The sequence below is a fragment of the Bombus vancouverensis genome, chromosome 18, assembly GCF_051014615.1.
Source record: "Bombus vancouverensis nearcticus chromosome 18, iyBomVanc1_principal, whole genome shotgun sequence".
Classification (NCBI taxonomy): Eukaryota; Metazoa; Arthropoda; class Insecta; order Hymenoptera; family Apidae; genus Bombus; species Bombus vancouverensis.
The window spans coordinates 653,703-657,057 of NC_134928.1; the positions used below are offsets into that span (position 1 = coordinate 653,703).

General features: G+C 57.9%; 1 protein-coding gene across 1 annotated transcript; it reads right to left on the reverse strand.

Moving 5' to 3' along the window:
- Window positions 1-2,423: 2,423 nt before the first annotated feature.
- On the reverse strand, window positions 2,424-2,810 carry LOC117161780 (uncharacterized). The gene has a single exon (XM_033343529.1). It carries the CDS (start codon window positions 2,808-2,810, stop codon window positions 2,424-2,426), a length of 387 nt encoding a protein of 128 aa, XP_033199420.1.
- Between the last annotated feature and the right edge of the window lie 545 nt (window positions 2,811-3,355).

The window sequence follows — 3,355 nt, forward strand, 5'->3', positions numbered from 1 at the left end:
GACAGCTCCGCCACCAACTCCAGCGTCTCAAAACCGGTAGTGGAGGCTGCGGCGGCCACCGCGGAAGCCTCTGTGCCAGTGTTGGTGTCGGTTTCCGCCCCGCTCCCTGCACCCCCCCCCCCTCTTCTTCTTACCGGAAACAAGAAACAACACGGAGTCCAAATCCCCTGCTGTCGCGTGCCCCCTTAGCACTCAGGGCGGCGCCCTGGCCGCGACTGTTGGCGGTGGAGGCGGTGTTGTCTACGAACCCGGTAATTTTCCGATATGTTCGCTTGCAACACCCGAAGAGGAAGAACATGACGGCATTTCGTCGTCGAACCTCACCCTCTCACCGCCGCCGCGTTGCAACGGCAGCCCGACCCAGGAAGATCCGGGGCCGCTGATAGCTACATCAAGTCCCTCTGACCTTTCTCGACACCCTACTGGTTGCATGTCTTCTTCTTCACACGTCCGGCGGCCTGGTGGTCCACCCCCGGATGGCTACGGTTGCTCGATGACGACGCAGCGGGACCTGCTTTACAACACGCGGCTGCGCCGGTACTAGGGTATCAGTCCCCTGCACCGTAAACGTTATTGCCTGCTTTCTTCATATCCATATTAGTAATGAATTGTTGGTGCCCAGTCGTCGACAGAAACTCCAGTCCCGTTGCCACTCACTCTTTCGCACCACACATCGGACCGACCCGGCGCAGGGTGACAGGGAGTTCCACGAGATGGTGAGGTGAGTGGTCTTGGAAGGTATGGGCCCACCAGATTCTCCGAAATTCTCCGCATCAGATCGGCAAACTGACGGGTTCTAAAGGCACTGAGCAGCCACCAACCAGCTGTAGGAGAATATCAGATCCATCGGAGTTTCCCAGGGCGTGGTCCCAGGCCCTGAGAACACACACCCGCGTCCTGCTCCCCAACCTAACCCCAAGCTTTTTTTCTTACGTGGACAAATCCTCATGGACACTCTCCCGCTGCCGAAATAATCGGCAACGGCAGAGTATTGTTGGAATCTTACCGACTAAAACTCCACGATGGCCTTCCTACGCGTGTGTCAGGGGTGTTCCGGGGATCTCGATCGAATCGCCTTTCCTTTGCACTGACCCCTCGCGTTCTCTTGTTAGAGTCGATTCCAAAAGTTCGCTTAACTTTTAAATTTGGAGCTAGAGGGCATTAGCCCTAGCGCCATTCCCCCTACTAGTCGCGGCCCGTTGGGACGGCGGTGAAGCGGCCCCGGGCCGTCTGACCTCCATCCCTCTTCGTCGCGTTACCCTACAAGGGTGAGAGCTCTTATCCCTTTCCCTCTCTATCCGCTCCTTTACGAGCATAACCTGCTCGCAAAAGAGGCGGACAGCTTCGTACTCCTGTGGTCCATTCAGCATCGCTTCCACGACGGCTGAGGGGGCCAAGAACTCGCCTATGGCGAGACGCAGGGTATAGCGGAGCAGCTCCCACGCCGGACATAGTTCCAGCGTGTGCTGCGCCGTGTCTCTACCCTCCCCGCAGTGGCGACAGGTGTCTGTCTCCTCGCGTCCGAACTTCTTTAGATACTCCCCGAACACGCCGTGTTCGTTGACAATTTAGATCACCCTGTAGGTGAGCGGAAGGCCGCGGCGGCTTCTCCATGTCTCCTAGTGTGGGAGGACGGCCTCCGCGCCTCTATGTTCGCCTTCCTCGTTGATCAGCTGGAAACGCCACTGATCCTACGCGGCCTCCTCGGCGGTGCCTAGGTCGTTTGGGGCTGCCTGCTCGGTCGAGCCCTCTCCTTCCGGGTTCTACACTCCCGTGCGGGCGTACCTCTTTTTGAGCACCAACGCCCGAAGCTCCCACGGGGGAGACGCGGCCAGAACGGTCGCCGAAGCGTGGGACACCGTTCGGTATCCTCAATCGATTCCGATGGCGGTCACCCTGTGCAGCCTCCTAAGAAGCAAGATACTGCGGCGACACACCATCAGATCATTCGCCCATACCGGAGCCCCGTACATCACCCGGGACCGAACGAGGCCCTCGTATAATCGACACACCGCGACTTTCGGCCCGCCGATGTTCGGCAGCAGGCCGCACAAGGCGTTGGCAGCCGCCGTCACCTTCGGAATCAGCGAGTCGAAATGCGGCTCGAACGTCTACTGGTTGTCGATGAAGAGAACCAGGTATCGCATTCAAGATCCCACCCCGACGGTTTCTCCCGTCATGCTTATGCTCAGACAAGGCGAAGGAGTCCCTCGCCTCTTCTTGTCGAAGAACCAGACGGCCTCCGACTTCGCATTGGAGACCATCAGGCTCAGTCCGCGCACAGCATGTATGCGCAACGTCTCGTGCCACCCACGACCACCGACCATGACCAGAGTGTTGACGGCGTAACGCATCATGGCCGCGCCCGATGGCAACGGGAAGCGCAATACCTGGTCGCGCAATACCTGGTCGCACGCGATAATTCACAGGATCGGTCCCAACACCGATCCCTGCCGAGCGCCTCCCTCGACGGGCTGCCTTTCCTCCCCATTTCTGTTGGCGTAGCACATCCACCTGTCGTCGAGGTAGGCGCGGATCAGCCGAACGAGGTAGCTGGGAACCTCGAAGTGTTCCAGGACCGCCACTATCTTGCTCCATGGCATGGTGTTGAACGCGTTGACGATGTCCAGAGACACTGCCAGCGCCACGCCGTCCCTCGAAACCATTTCTTCCGTGAGTGCCAGTACGAGCCTGACCGCATAGGTCGTCGAGCGTCCTTTCCGGAAGCCGTTCTGGCTGTCGTACCAATCCGGTACTCGCCCCGACATGTGTCGTTCCATACGGGCGGCGACTACTCTCTCGCAAAGCATGCCGACCTCGTCTAGCAGGCATATCGGCCGGTATGCCCACGGCGAAGTCGCCGGTCGGCCCTTCTTGCGAAGCAGGATCAGTCTCGCTGTTCGCCACGCCCGTGGGTAGACTCCATCTCTGAGGCATCTATCGTAGAGGGGCCGAAGTCTGGGAGCCGCGATCCCCCTTACTTCCCCTTAGATCCGGCTCGGGATCCCATCCGGGACCGGCGCCACGTCGCGGGAGGTCATTTTCCTGCTCGCCTCCTCGCTTCCTTCCCATGTCTAAATTTTCCCAAGGAAAAGTATAATGTCGACGATGGAGAGATTTTGCCCGTGGTCTTGGGCAGTAGAGGGGAAATAACCCTTAATACAGTAGGAAATTTGAAATATATGGGAATCATTGATAAAGACATCAACTCTATAGTGATGAACGTCTTAAGGAGCTCCATCGAGATGTGTAGACATATTTTTAAGTAGGTGAGAGTACGTTCGCAAATTTTCGGATCCCGGACGTTCACAAATTTTAAGAAAATTGTCTTCCTATCGAAAACGAACGCAAGAGG

Bases quoted from the DNA above. Each gene is read 5' to 3' on its own strand.
- LOC117161780 (XM_033343529.1), bottom strand. From the start codon at position 2,810: ATGCTTTGCGAGAGAGTAGTCGCCGCCCGTATGGAACGACACATGTCG.